This window comes from Phallusia mammillata, chromosome 2 (genome assembly GCF_965637545.1).
Source record: "Phallusia mammillata chromosome 2, kaPhaMamm4.hap1.1, whole genome shotgun sequence".
Lineage (NCBI taxonomy): Eukaryota > Metazoa > Chordata > Ascidiacea > Phlebobranchia > Ascidiidae > Phallusia > Phallusia mammillata.
Window position 1 is genome coordinate 15,444,276 of NC_137253.1, and position 13,254 is coordinate 15,457,529.

The 13,254-nt window shown below is 35.6% G+C and overlaps 4 protein-coding genes and 1 pseudogene across 6 annotated transcripts; all 5 read left to right on the forward strand.

Annotated features, from left to right (window-relative positions):
- The first annotated feature begins 1 nt into the window (after position 1).
- On the forward strand, positions 2 to 1,520 carry LOC145212778 (pyridoxine/pyridoxamine 5'-phosphate oxidase-like). Its single transcript, XM_080081029.1, has one exon. The coding sequence runs from the start codon at positions 362 to 364 to the stop codon at positions 1,049 to 1,051; it is 690 nt and encodes a 229-aa protein (XP_079937155.1). The 5' UTR covers positions 2 to 361; the 3' UTR covers positions 1,052 to 1,520.
- A 334-nt stretch (positions 1,521 to 1,854) lies between these two features.
- Positions 1,855 to 7,101, forward strand: LOC145212771 (sphingosine-1-phosphate phosphatase 2-like). 2 transcript variants are annotated; one of them, XM_080081022.1, is made up of 5 exons: positions 1,855 to 2,271; positions 2,339 to 2,488; positions 2,545 to 2,634; positions 2,689 to 2,929; positions 5,948 to 7,101. In XM_080081022.1, exons 1-5 carry the CDS (start codon positions 1,948 to 1,950, stop codon positions 6,271 to 6,273), a joined length of 1,131 nt encoding a protein of 376 aa, XP_079937148.1. In that variant the 5' UTR covers positions 1,855 to 1,947; the 3' UTR covers positions 6,274 to 7,101. The 2 variants fall into 2 exon arrangements, with proteins under 2 accessions (XP_079937148.1, XP_079937149.1); XM_080081023.1 differs by lacking the exon at positions 2,545 to 2,634 and having other exon boundaries at positions 1,882 to 2,271.
- Positions 7,102 to 7,142: 41 nt separating this feature from the next.
- Positions 7,143 to 9,198, forward strand: LOC145212783 (pyridoxine-5'-phosphate oxidase pseudogene; annotated as a pseudogene). Its single transcript, XR_013856782.1, has one exon. The product of XR_013856782.1 is annotated as a pyridoxine-5'-phosphate oxidase pseudogene (transcript).
- A 76-nt stretch (positions 9,199 to 9,274) lies between these two features.
- Positions 9,275 to 10,299, forward strand: LOC145212776 (pyridoxine/pyridoxamine 5'-phosphate oxidase-like). The gene has a single exon (XM_080081027.1). The coding sequence runs from the start codon at positions 9,357 to 9,359 to the stop codon at positions 10,098 to 10,100; it is 744 nt and encodes a 247-aa protein (XP_079937153.1). The 5' UTR covers positions 9,275 to 9,356; the 3' UTR covers positions 10,101 to 10,299.
- Positions 10,300 to 10,379: 80 nt separating this feature from the next.
- On the forward strand, positions 10,380 to 12,433 carry LOC145212779 (pyridoxine/pyridoxamine 5'-phosphate oxidase-like). Its single transcript, XM_080081030.1, has one exon. It carries the CDS (start codon positions 10,882 to 10,884, stop codon positions 11,560 to 11,562), a length of 681 nt encoding a protein of 226 aa, XP_079937156.1. The 5' UTR covers positions 10,380 to 10,881; the 3' UTR covers positions 11,563 to 12,433.
- The last annotated feature ends 821 nt before the right edge of the window (positions 12,434 to 13,254 follow it).

The following is a 13,254-nucleotide window of genomic DNA, read 5'->3' on the forward strand; positions in this document are numbered from 1 at the left end:
CTTGCAATTCACTCATGCATAAAAATGTGCATTGTGTTGCAATAATTATTGCTAAATTTGATGTGATTGTGATTAAATGGCGGAGAATGATAGAAACTTGAAACAAGTATACAGCCAATGTCATCATTTTCAATCCTTCTAACATGCAGTCACTTGAATTTATTTCAAAATTTAACGAATTTACTATAATTACGAGAGTCCAAACCTGGCGCTGGCAGTTGAACTCAAAGTCTATGGATTTTGGTTGAACTATGAAATAATATGTCAAAGTCACATGTTTTAGGTTTCGTTGTACTTCACCTTTAAAAATAAAGAAACCATTACATTACCTACGACCACAGCCCTGCACAGGTTTTTTAAAATGTCAAAAGCTCACTTATCTGATGTCCGTGCGCCTTACAAAGATGGAGATCACTTGAATGAGAGTTCTCTTGGAAGCAAAAATCCCTTGAAACTGTTTGAAATTTGGTTTGATATAGCTAGAAACACTGAAAGCATCAAAGAGCCAAATGCTATGACTTTGGCCACTGTTAATGGTGAAGGACAGCCATCTGCTAGGATGGTACTGTTGAAAGATTTTGGCCCAAATGGATTTGTATTTTTCACCAATTACAGAAGTGCCAAGGCCAAAGACTTGGAGATGACACCTTATGCAGCATTGGTGTTGTATTGGGTTGATCTATGTCGCTCAATTCGCATTGAGGGTTCTGTTGAAAAGTTGCCTGTTGCTGAAAGTGAACATTACTTTAAACGAAGACCAAGGGCCAGTCAAATTTCTGCTCATGTGAGTCAATTCCAAAGCAGCAGCATTGAAAGTCGGCAAGCTTTGGAAGATATGGCAGCAAAAATTGAAACGCAGTACAAGGACAAACCTATACCAAAACCTGAGTATTGGGGTGGGTTTACAGTACGGCCAAAGAAGATGGAATTTTGGCAAGGGCAGAGCTCAAGAATGAGTGATAGGATTGTTTTTGTCAGGCAAACCAATGATTTAAAAACCAATTGGTTACCTGGGGAAGATGGTTGGTGTTTTCAAAGATTACAACCATAGGCAAGGTTGTGATGAAGACTTGGAAACTGCATGATTCCCAAATTAGTTAAATAGTCGTAAAACAATGTTAGGTTTGAAACATAAGTATGTGTACAAACCTACTGAAATCGTAAATGTTGTACAAAACTGTTAGGTGCTGTAATGTGTTTTTCTAACTTATTGCCTAAAATAGGTTTGATTTCTATGCAAGCAAAGGTTTTCAGCTGCAATACCTTGTCAAGTTTTATGTACTTGATAAAGTTAATCAAACATATAGACATGAGCTAAGTAAATATATTCGATATTTAAAGTGCTGCTGAGCATAAAAAATCACATTGAATGCACGTTCAAAACTGTTGCATACTTAGTGTGTTTTTAAGGTGTTTTGGCAAATTTCTCCAGCAGTTTCCCAAAATTTAATTTAACTAATAAATAATTTCGTTGCAATGTGACGTGCTTGCGTTTCTTTGCTTTTTCCTTTGTTTATCGTGCACTGTTCTAGTCGCATTCAGTGTTATTTACCCTGATGAAGACGACCTGTATAGGACGTCGAAACGTCGGAATAAAAATACGTTTGCTAGAAGAGCTCTATAGACTTAATAAATAATTCGTTTAAGCAAATATGGCTATTTTTTGGTATTTAAATGAAACACTTGCGGTCTCTTAAAACTACTTAGCGGTCACCCAAACCAAACCTTAAAAATAAACCTGTGCATACTGTATAACTAATCATTAAATTTAGCATCATACATATGTGAAGTGCCAACAGCCAGAGCATGTGTTTGATTGTTATTGTTTGCAAAAAATATCTTTTGCAAATGTTTATATCATGTTTATTAACATTTAATCTTGAAGTTTCAGATATACAATGTTATAAATTTAACCTTCTGTTGTGTTTTATTGATTGCAAACCACAGATGAACATCATCAGTTTGTTAGCTGGCGCTGCTCCTGTGGCCAGATTTCAGAGATTATGTGGTGTAAAATGGCTAAAGCCAGACATAAACAATCCAATATATCCACATGAACAACCAAGCACATCCTCACAGGAAACCAAGCACCCTTCCCATGTTATCACTAATCCAACTTTACTACAACTGGCTTTGGGGGGATCGGAACTGGCTGGGGAGCCATTTTATTATGTCTTCTTTCCCGCATGTGCTTGGCTGTTTGAAATTCGAGTGGCAAGAAGAACTTTACTAATGCTGGCTTCTGTTATGTATGTGGGACAAAGTCTAAAGGTACATTTTGTTGTGCATGTGTGAATTTTTCTTTTTTGACATATACATACAGCTTCTGTTTTTGTAGGATATTTTAAAGTGGCCAAGGCCAAGCTCACCACCAGTAATTCGACTGGATGAGGCTTATGAAACAGAATATGGTATGCCCTCAACGCACACAATGTGTGCAGTTACTGTTCCATTTACCCTTTTGCTGTTCATGTCTGACCTTTATGAGGTAAAAATTAAATTTGTTTTTTAAATTCGGTTTAAAAACTTTCTCATTTCTGGCAGATATCAATATACAAAGGAATTTTACTAAGCATTGCATGGTCTTCATTTGTAATGCTCAGTAGAATATACTTGGGGATGCACAGTATATTGGTGAGTACACCAAATTACCATACTTTTTGCAAAATGATGTGTATTTACTTTCAGGATATTGCAGCTGGTACCATTCTTTCTGGTGCTCTTATTAAATTATTTTATCCTGTTGTTACTTGGATCGAAGATATACAATATTTCAACTTTTCACCATGGAGTGGCATTCTCGGAATAACATCTTTCTTTTTATCCTGGACTGTTTTTCAATTGGACTCAGGCACAAACCCAAGGACTGGAAAGACCAACTGGAACACTGCTCGTGGTGACACAGCTGAAATATTGGGCTGGTGTGCAGGTTGGTTGTTAAAATAATCATTATGGGTCCTCTCACTGGCGTAGAGTACGGGGGTGCGGGGGTGCCGCGCACCCCCGGCCTTAACCTTTGTATAACGTCAAAATCGCATCTTTGTTCAAGTTACGTCGGTTAATTAAAACGTGTTTCCAGCTAAACAAATGCGCTTGCATTCACGCCATTGATCGAACAGACGTCGGTTGAAACGTAACAAGTGTAATTGTTTGGCAATAAATAGGCATTTTAATGCAACATAAACATGACTTATAGACTAACGCTTTAGTATTATTTGTCGCAATACTCCCTGCAATAAAAATACAAATAGTTAACATATTGATTTCTAAGCTGAGTTTAATGTCTGTTTGCAAAGCTCTGCAACGGCCTAAACTTGATCCAAGGTGACCTAAGTTTAAGCGTCAACAATACATAGTCGGCTATATTTAAAACGTGAATTGCTTTACGTTTATTTCCCGCCGTAACACGTTACTTTAAACTTAATCGTTCTTAAAATGGCTGATTCGGCAAATCGTCCTCTCGTTACATCAGACGTTACTAGACACACAGCAAACGTTCCAATCGAACACAAAGAAATTGCGCCAAGTGACTATTCGCAAATTAATGTGATAGAAACTACATGCTAAAGCACGTAAAATGTGTCGTTATTTGGTCTTATACGGGTACAGATACTGTACATGGTATATTCATCGTTTTTGGAAGATCAAACGGCGCACCCCCGGTATTTTTTAAAACTCTACGCCTATGGGTCCTCTTCTATGAAGAGGGCACACATTGTTTTTGTCCGTATTTTTTTTCTTTTTTCTGTCTAACGCTGGTTTGTGAAAAGCGTTTGGTCAAGAAAGAGTGCTTCAAATTTTTTTAAATTTAGACAGATGTTCGTTGTTTATCCAAATTTGATCCTCCTGAAGTTTGAACCCAAATGACCCAGCGGTTCACCAACAGGCCCCCAAAACGTATTTTTTTAAAAACGGCTGTATTGACTAAAGTTCATGCGCTAGGAGTTTTATGCTGTGTTGTTTGGTGCAATGTAAGGTATTCTAAAGAATTTTGTAACATTTTATTGGATTCACCCATTTATCACCACTCAAACCCCAAAATAATAAGTTTTAGGCCAAAAATACAAGCCCTAATTTGCTGAAATGTTAAACAATTGTTTGCAGTAGGTTATTCGTTTAGTGAGAATTTTTTTTCCTTAATCGGCCAAATAGTTACTTTTACAACCCATAATATGTGTACACTGTCAGTCAGATAGTTCTAAGTCTTAACTCTCAAGGGAGTAAATCACTGGTTTACGACTAAGGCGGGTGAATGCAGAGCGGGAGTGCTCAGCTTGACGTCCGGACAGACATTTTACAAGACAGGCGGTGATGCTTATAAGTTTTTCCTTAAGAATCTAAAAATAACCGGAACCTTTGTTTACCGTAAATTTGCACAAACGCGGGTGTGGGGCCCATTCGTATTTGCCTGCAAAAACAATCATATGTGTAGATCAAATGATGTGTATGGTAAATAGGATATAGAATATATAAAGTGGAAGTATATTAGAAAGCCACCTTTCTAGTTATTCAACAGAATTAAAAAATGTTACTCTTGTTGATCAAAAATAATTCTGTACAATAAAATAATTCTGTACAAATTATCAGGACCTCGCATTTGTTAATGGAATGGTACAATCTGTAAGGTGTGTTTTAAGAAGTTTAAGCATACACTACACAAATTTCCGCTTACCACCTACACTTGTGGCATCAGCCAGTTCAATTTTGCTTTTTTCTATTATTTGTCAATCATGTTGAAAGAGAGATTGGCAACTGAACAGACACACACTTTACAATCAGCCATACATGGTACAAGATTGTTTTTCAAGTAACAACTCTTTATCTTTTCACTCAATTTACTATGTGTTGGTGAAAAACATCGGACTGTGTGACCTATACATAAAAATCCACATTTTCTGTTTAGGGAAGTGGTTCTTAACCGTGGTTCAGCAACTGTAAATCAGGGGTTTAACGAAGGTGTTTTTGAAGTACAATGCAAATATTCGTTTTCGTCAAACTTTAGGGTTCTATAGTCGCTAAAAATGGCAATTTTTGTCTGCTAAATATCAAAACACGAGAAGATTGCACTAAGGTTTTGTTTTCTTTTTTTACGTATCAAAGAGCATTATTATGTCAGAATTTAACAAAATGACAAACAGTAAATCTTGCCACTACGTTTGATCAAAAGCTCATTATGACCCACAAACAAAGTGGGTTAAAAATCCAAGATGTAACTTGTTGGGGTTCGACCAAAGGCTGAAGAATATCATAGGGGTTCGGCCAATATAAAAAGGTTAAGAACCACTGGTTTAGGGCATTTTTTGTTCAAAATTGTTGATTGTCCTGCTTAGGAGGTATGAGATTAACCAGACAATTTTTGCAAGATATAATAGGTTACAGTTTGGGATTCGGGCAAATCAAATGGATTATACAATAAACTGAATTTTGCTCTATTAGATGCAAAAACAATGACACATGCTTGCGTAGGATAACAAAACATTTATCATCTGATCTGCAATCCAACATTTTCAAAGTGTTTTATACCATTCTTTCCATATGAAGCAATATCATGGAAATATCCTGTTTGTTCTTGTGTCACTGCACAAAATAAATGTTTGCATCTAATTGTGCAGAAAGTTATGACAATTATCAGTATAGCCTAGCCTACATAAAATTGCTGGTGTTCCAAACTACTGTTTTTAGTACAATTAAAAGTTAGCTCTGGGCTGACTAAAAACTATGTACTTTCACAAATCCAAATCTATGTAGAGGCTGTTTTATGAAAAACAATAAAATGTCTAAGGTTTGCATGATCTCGTTTGTATTTTCCTAAAAAACAATACTTTGAAAACAACTAGGACATAGCAAGATTTAAGTACTTTTACCTTATAGCCCTGTTTCACTGTTTTTTAGACCTGCCAGGTGATTGTGTCAAAATTTTTGTTGACATTCCATTATCTGTGTTTAGGTTTCATCACAGGTTCATGTCAAATGTTACAACCAACCACCTCAGTTCATGACCTACATCACTTGTTGCCTGTAGCTCTTGAAAATCCATTTCTGCGCTGTTTAGTTCGATTTTCTGCTGGTGCCATTATTTTGGGACCCACTACCCTTATTTTACGCAAGGTGCTACTACATGTTTTTGCCAGTTTTAGCAAATCCTCAAGCATTGCAGAAGCTAAAAAAGAGTGCTATGTGGAACTTCCATACAAGTTTTTTACAACTTTTGTATCAAGTTTTATGAGCACAGCGATCATACCATCCCTTTTACAGAATTTTTATTTGTGGTAGCTGGAATGTGTGCTAATTTTGATGCTTCAATGTTATTTGTGCTTTTATTTTTTTTACAATCAAGAATTATGCAAATTTCTCTGCTGAAGCTACAGTTACCCACAAGTGCAAATCAACAATTTTTTATAAAATTCGTTGTGACACAATTACTACTTAACAAATCAAAATAATCCGAAGCAGTGCAGTATTATTGTGATTAAAAAGACTGTAGATTCAGAAGATTGCATCCAACTAAACATTTGTTTGTACCCATAAGAATTTTTTAAATTTGCACTTGTAGGCCACTGCAAGAAGCTGTTGTGTTGTGCATGCTTATTGTATTTAATCGATTATTATTGGGGTACATGCCTGATTTTTTCACAGAAAAGCTTTTCGTGTGTTTTTGTGCCTCTGTTGCAGTGATTTTTATTGTTGTTACACACTTCTATTTTTTTCTGTGTAGTATTTGTTACTGCGTATTTTCATTTAGTCTTGCACCCCCTAGGAACAGTGTTCACTTCCCATAGTGATGCGAGCACCCCTGGTTTAAGAACATCTGCTCCATTGAACATACTGTTAAGGCATTACTACCTAAATTACAAGAGAACACTATTTCGTACCTTGAACCACCAGTGATTTTATTTACAATCATGTGAGAGTTTTTTTTTTTTTTGACACAATGTAGAATCTCTAACTTCAATTTTCTTGTGGTACTGCATGTTGATGTTCATAGTTTTGGATTCAAAACAGGCTATCCAGTTTGCCTCTTGCTGAAACAGACTAAAAATAGATAATTTTATTCATTGTGATGTTTTTTGTGTGGCTTGAAGCAATGTTGTTGTCTTCAGAGATAGGTTGATGTACGTTAGATAAAGTTTTGAATTATGATTTAAAAACTACAATGGAGAGCAAAAACCCAATTGAACGGTTCACAAAATGGTATGACCTTGCCACAAAGACTGAAACAATCAAGGAGCCCTTTGCAATGACATTGGCTACTATTAACAGCAGTGGACATCCTTCAGCAAGAATGGTTGCTCTTGAAGGTTTTAGTGAAGATGGTTTCAAGTTTAATACAAATTTAAATAGTGTTAAGGCCCAGCAATTGGCTTCTACACCATATGCAGCTTTGGTATTCTACTGGGGGGATTTAGGAGCTTCTGTTCGGATTGAGGGTTGTGTCAAAAAGTATTCAGAGGAAGAGAACATTCAAAGTTTTAGTGGATTGCCTCGACCAATTCAAGTTCTTGCACATGCTAGCACACATCAAAGCTCTCCTTTAGACAGCATGGACAAGCTTACATCACTTGTACAATCAATTGATCAAAAAAACAAGGAACATGAACTGAGTAGGCCTGACTATTGGGGCGGATATTTTGTTGTTCCAGACCGCATTGAGTTTTATAAACTAAATGATCTTCATATTGCTGATCGCACTTTGTTTGTTAGGAAGGAAAGTGGACCAGGGCCTTGGATGCAGGGTGAAAATGGGTGGGTTTATCAGAAACTGCAACCATAATTTGATGTGTCCATAACTATGTACTAAGCTGTTATGAAGCAATTGTTAGCAATCTGTTTGTTGCTTCTTGACAATCATACTAAATATAATACTCTGCACGCATTCATGGGCGTCCGCTGGAAAAAATACAGGGGAGGGCAATACTATTGTCACATCGCCGTTCGGGAAATGATATTTCAGAACAAAAATGATCTGACTGTCTTACTCATTCTTGCCAATCCAAAAGTAACATAAAAATACAATAACCACAATATTAACTGTTACTGAAATATGTGGTAGGTTGGCAAACGATTTTTAACGGAAGTGGGATATACATAACCAAACCTTATCAGATGTAACAACAGATAGAGTTAAGATATTACAAATGGCTTTTTGACACATACACCAACAACGTACTAATATGCTTGTTACCGAGCTATTGTAAATTAATAATGTTCGATTCATTTATTCTGTTGTAAAACCTCAACCGGTTGTTACAGCTTGTATTAGGTGCGATTAACGGATGGATACCAACGGCGTCTTTAATTTATGTACCCCTCAGCCTTAACCATAAAAATTTTGGTGGGCAGTATGAAAAAAAATATGTAAGAACTCTTTTTCTCCTTCATAACTGTTACACAGTGTTGTTTGTTTACTTTCTTTTGTTTTCTATTAAAGTGGTTTAACTTTTACTCTCATTTACTGTAAATGAAAAACTTGACACTAGCTACACCAGTGGTTCCCAACCTTTCGTGGACCATGGCCCCCTCAAAGTAACTTTTTGGCCTCGTGGCCCCCTGCAAGTTACCATGTAGGACCTGTGGCCCCCTTAAAATGTAGATAGCAATCTCGCGTTGGAATGCGGCATTAATTTTGGCCTTAAACAGGTCTAACGGAGCAAATGAGCATGATAAACCTCACTATAAACAAATAGTATGTGAAATAGTCGATTAAATTCGGGAATAAAGTTAAAGTGAAAATGACTTTTAGTGGGTGCTGTTTCTTGTGAATCTACGCCCGTGGCCCCCCTGAACACAGCTCGTGGCTCCCCTGGGGGGCCATGGGCCCTGGTTGGGAACCACTGAACTACACCTTCATCAATAATAACATCTGCATATTAGTCCAAAGTAAACTTTTTGCATAGACTGGGGATTTTTCTGGCATGAAACTATCTGACAGTATTTTTTTTGTCGCTAGTTTGTTTTCCTGTCAAACCCTACCCACTTTGGCTAAAACCAGCGATTAGCCTTTAGATCCCCTACCAAGTGGATTCCCATTGTCCAGCCAGCTGTGTTTTTTCCACACTGTCTTATACTGTTTCTCTGTGGCTTCCTTAAAATAACGTTTTATAATTCTGTGTACCTGCATCACATTTTGCTATTATTGTATAATTGTGCCCTCCATTTTTTTGCGTTTTATAAGGTTTTAATACTGCACAGCTATTTTCGGCTTGGTGATTATTTTAGTGCAATTGTGTTGATATGTTTTCTTTAACCAAGCAAAATAAATTCAACTTACCTATACTCAACTCAACCAGTATAGTGAACTAAACCACTACAGTACATGTGTTAATAAAACTTTATCACTTGACAGAAATAAGAACCTCATGTTTTTGCAAAGATTTTTGGTTTCAAATGCTATTCCCTTGTTTTCAAGAATAACAATGGCCCAGTTGCACATATCTGAATTAAGAAAAAAATATAACAACAGCAATACATACTTGTCTGAGGATTCTCTGGAAAGTAAAAATCCTATCAAGCTATTTGAAACCTGGTTAAACGTTGCCAAAAATGCTAACATCAAAGAACCTAATGCTATGACTTTAGCAACTGTTAATGAAAATGGTCATCCAACTGCCAGAATGGTGATTCTAAGAGGCTATGGTGAAGATGGTTTTAAATTTCACACAAATTACAGAAGTGCAAAAGCAAAAGATTTGGAAAACAACCCCAAAGTTGCATTAGTGTTATACTGGGTGGATTTGTGTCGTTCAGTTCGTATTGAAGGCCTGGTTAAAAAATTATCCAAGCAAGAAAGTGATGAAGAGTTTGCTAAAAGGCCTCGGTCAACAAAAATAATTGCTGTTGCAAGCACACACCAAAGCTCACCAGTTGCAAATGCTGAAGAACTTGCACTAATGGCCAAAACAACTGAAGAGCAGTACAAAGACAAGGAAATTGACCGGCCTAACTACTTTGGTGGCTATTGTGTAACACCTGAGCGGATTGAATTTTGGCAGGGTCAAAGTTCTAGAATGAGCGATAGAATTGTGTTTGTGAAAAATGTCAAAGAAAAAGATTGCTGGAAAGAAGGGCAAAATGGTTGGATGTATCAAAGACTCCAACCATAACGTTTTGTATCCAAGACTTTATATTGAGACCAAAAAAAAACTTTGTTTTGCTTGTGTTACGGTATCATTCTTCTTAAATATATTTTTCATTTTGCTACCACTAAAGTAGTCTTTTAATTTTGATGGTTGTTAAAATGCACCTATTCTTCATGTGTCATATGTTGTAAGCCTAGAACATTTAATACAATTTCTCATTTAGGATTCATACTGTTTGTTTTAGACATGTTTTCCTTAAAATATTTTTTTTTGCATTGAAGGGGGGTACCCTAACTTTGATGATATAAATTGGATACTTTATTTATTTGATGTTGTTTAATTCAAAAAATAGTTTCTTCCTAATTTGCCTCATTCATTAATGGGCTGCAGATCAATGTACTGGAAAACTAAAATATGTCCTATGTTACTTGCACTAACAACATCAAAGAGGTTTGAACAAAAGTAAATATTACTAGTTTCTGTGTGTGCAACAGGATGCAAGCAATTCATCAAACATCAGCTACATTTGCTTGTGTTTACATTTTTCAATGGTGCTTTTGTCAAACTGAATAGTTTGGTATACTATTAGTATAATAGTTTGTTGTTTTGTTAAAAATGTACAGAAGATGTTTTGAAACAAATTTACTGCTATAGAAATTTGACTCAAAACTGTTTTATTAATTATGGCAAAGAAAGCATACATATGTCTAAACGCATTTTATTTAAGCTTGTTTACAAAGTAACATGAACAATTTTGTTGACAGTAGCTAAGCATTTTATGGTATGTTTACCTAATCCATAAGAAATGGCTGCTATATATGCATCTGAAAAAAAATTGCTGCATATCGAAAACAGGTTGGAAAAGGTACCTGAGGCAAATGACCCAATCACACTCTTCAATAGATGGTATGATCTGGCAAAAAGTACCAAAACAATTAAGGAACCTTATGCAATGACATTGGCAACAGTGAATAACAATGGACGTCCTACAGCCCGAATAGTTGCACTCGAAAGTGTGGGTGAAAATGGCTTTAAATTTAGCACAAATTATAAAAGTCCAAAGGCACAGGACCTAATTTCTACTCCTTTTGCTGCATTGGTATTTTACTGGCCTGAATTAGGATGCTCCATTCGAATTGAAGGTGATGTTGAAAAGTTATCCGAAGAAGAAAGCAATAAAATGTTTTCTGGTTTCCCTAGAACTATTCAGCTAGTTGCCTTTGCGAGTGTAAACCAAAGTGCACCACTGGAAAGTTTGAACCAAATCTCACAGCTTGTACAGAATGTCGATAAAAAATACCATAACATGAAAATTGAATGTCCAAATCATTGGGGTGGATATGTTGTTGTTCCAGATCGTATAGAGTTTTATGAAACAGGAACTTCTCATGTTAGTAAACGAACTGTTTTTGTCAAAGAAACAAATGATTGTGGGACATGGACAAAGGGGGAAAAAGGATGGTTTTGTCAAAAGTTACAACCTTAGTTTGAAAAATTTTTGCACAGTTAAAAATACAACAGCCATTACGTAACTGCTAAGCAAATGCTTACTATTAAGTTGTTTAATCAAGAAAACTGTATTCAATCACCAACCCACTGGGCTTCAGCTTGGGCCATCTTTTTTGTTTGCAGTTAACAAAACACTGTACAGTAATATTATTTTAGTAAGCTTGCAGGTATAGCTCTGTAAATACCATATTTATATTTAACTAATGTACTAAATAATTTGAATGCCACTTGTGATCAAAATGTCATATGTGGGAGAAGAACTGTTATTTTAAACTTCTTTATTTGCCACCCTTATTAATAAATAACTATACACAAAACTGTATTAATGTTTTTTTTAAAAAACAACAACCTTACATTGCCTGATCTACATGGTTGAATGAAGACATATATTATTATGCTTTGTCCATATGTGACTTTACACTGCAGTGTTACTAACATTTTATGCACATGTGTTGCAAAAATTGTGTACTTTTTTTATTCAATGTTATTTGTATTGTTACCTTAAATCATCTGTACACAATCTTATATAGTACTTTGTGCTTAGCCCGATGTGTTTGCCATGCTGTTTAGCTTTATTTAATCACAAGTGTAGTTTCAACATTACACAATAACTAGAAGAGTGGCTTTCTGATATACTTCCATTTTATATATTCTATACGATATTTACCAATTTACTATACACATCATTTGATCTACACATATATATGATTGTTTTTGTAAACAAAAACTAATGGGTCCCCACACGCGCGTTTGTGCGGATTTACAGTAAACAAATGTTGCGGTGATTTTTAGATTCTCAAGGACAAATTTTTAAAAAGCATTAACCCAACAATAAAAAAATTGTTCTTATTCTTTTTGCACTCTTATTGTCATGTAATTGTCATGTAATTACAAAAACATTAAAAAACGTAACAATCTAATCTCTTGCTTTGACTTAAATCTAATCTCTTGCTTTGACCCAGATATAGTCCTCCAAGGTCAGGTTTTGAACACAATTTTTTTTAGAAAGCTGAAACAGTTGTTTTGCAGACACTTTAAATTAAAAAGCAATTTGCTACAAGTGTATACATAACAAATTGTTTTTCATTTAACTTTGTTTCGCAAAATGAGTACCATTGACCTGTAGTAACCTCTCAGGGTGCACACGCCAAACGACTGTTTGACCTTTTGACACCGTTTTCAATAGCTCGCCGTATTTCGTGTTTAACAATACTGTTAAGCCTAATTTATACATGCCTTGAGTATTGACTCTTAAATTGATTGTCATAAAAAAAAACGCTACGATATGAAGAAAGTTCTGAGCTGTGTTCACTACATTTATTTGGCAAAAAAGTCAAGTTAATTTTTTCATCTTAACTTTTATTAACGAAGTTTTTTTCTTGACATATACAAAACCGAAGCACGGTTATTAGGTTTAAATTACGTCATAGGTGTAAAACCTTCGCCAAGTTTTTCTTGACATATACAAAACCGAAGCACGGTTATTAGGTTTAAATTACGTCATAGGTGTAAAACCTTCGCCAAAACTAAAAATGTGAGTGATAACCTAATAAAACGACATAGCTGTGCAAAACAGCTGATATCTAATTACTGAAACGACGTCTCGTAAAACATCTGTCCGGCGTCAAGCTGAGCCCTCCCGCTATCGTAAACCAGTGAGTTACTCTCT